Genomic DNA, 487 nt, shown 5'->3' on the forward strand with positions numbered 1-487 from the left:
GGGCTTCCCGCTCACTGCTGGAGCGTGTCCCCTCCGGAGCTGCGGACTTTCGTCCCCACCCGTGTCCCCACCTCGACGCCACCTGGCCACCAAGTCGGAGGGTTCCTCCTGCGAAGGGCTGCACTTACCCGAGGTGGTGAGAAAGTAAGGGTGGTGGTGATGCTCCGGCTTGTGCAGGGCAGGGTGCGGGTGAGGCGCCAGGAGGGTCGGGGTTGGCATCAGGGGGTACCCATAGTCCAAGAGGGGGACGCGGGAGGCCAAGGAGCCGGGGAAGTGCTCGGGGGGCACCTCCCGCAAGGGTTTGGGCTTGTGCAGCAGAATATCCTCGATGAAGAAGGAGGTGGGCCTGGGCGCGGAGACGGGATGCACGGGCGAGGTGAAGTTGAGGTTCATTTCGGTTGTCCCCCGCTTCGGGCAGCGGGGAAGGGAGCGAGCCGGCCTGAGCGCTGGCTGCCGGAGGAGACGGGGCGGCCGGCCGCACCTCCCG

General features: G+C 68.2%; 1 protein-coding gene across 1 annotated transcript in view; it reads right to left on the minus strand.

Annotated features, from left to right (window-relative positions):
- Window positions 1-393, minus strand: part of BSX (brain-specific homeobox) — a 1,758-nt gene extending 1,365 nt beyond the window's left edge. Inside the window, exon 1 of the mRNA XM_009890818.1 lies at window positions 16-393. Within this exon, the coding sequence (XP_009889120.1) occupies window positions 16-393 (378 nt within the window). The remainder of the gene's footprint in view (window positions 1-15) is intronic.
- Between the last annotated feature and the right edge of the window lie 94 nt (window positions 394-487).

Source organism: Charadrius vociferus, unplaced genomic scaffold, assembly GCF_000708025.1.
Source record: "Charadrius vociferus isolate BGI_N301 unplaced genomic scaffold, ASM70802v2 scaffold858, whole genome shotgun sequence".
Classification (NCBI taxonomy): domain Eukaryota; kingdom Metazoa; phylum Chordata; class Aves; order Charadriiformes; family Charadriidae; genus Charadrius; species Charadrius vociferus.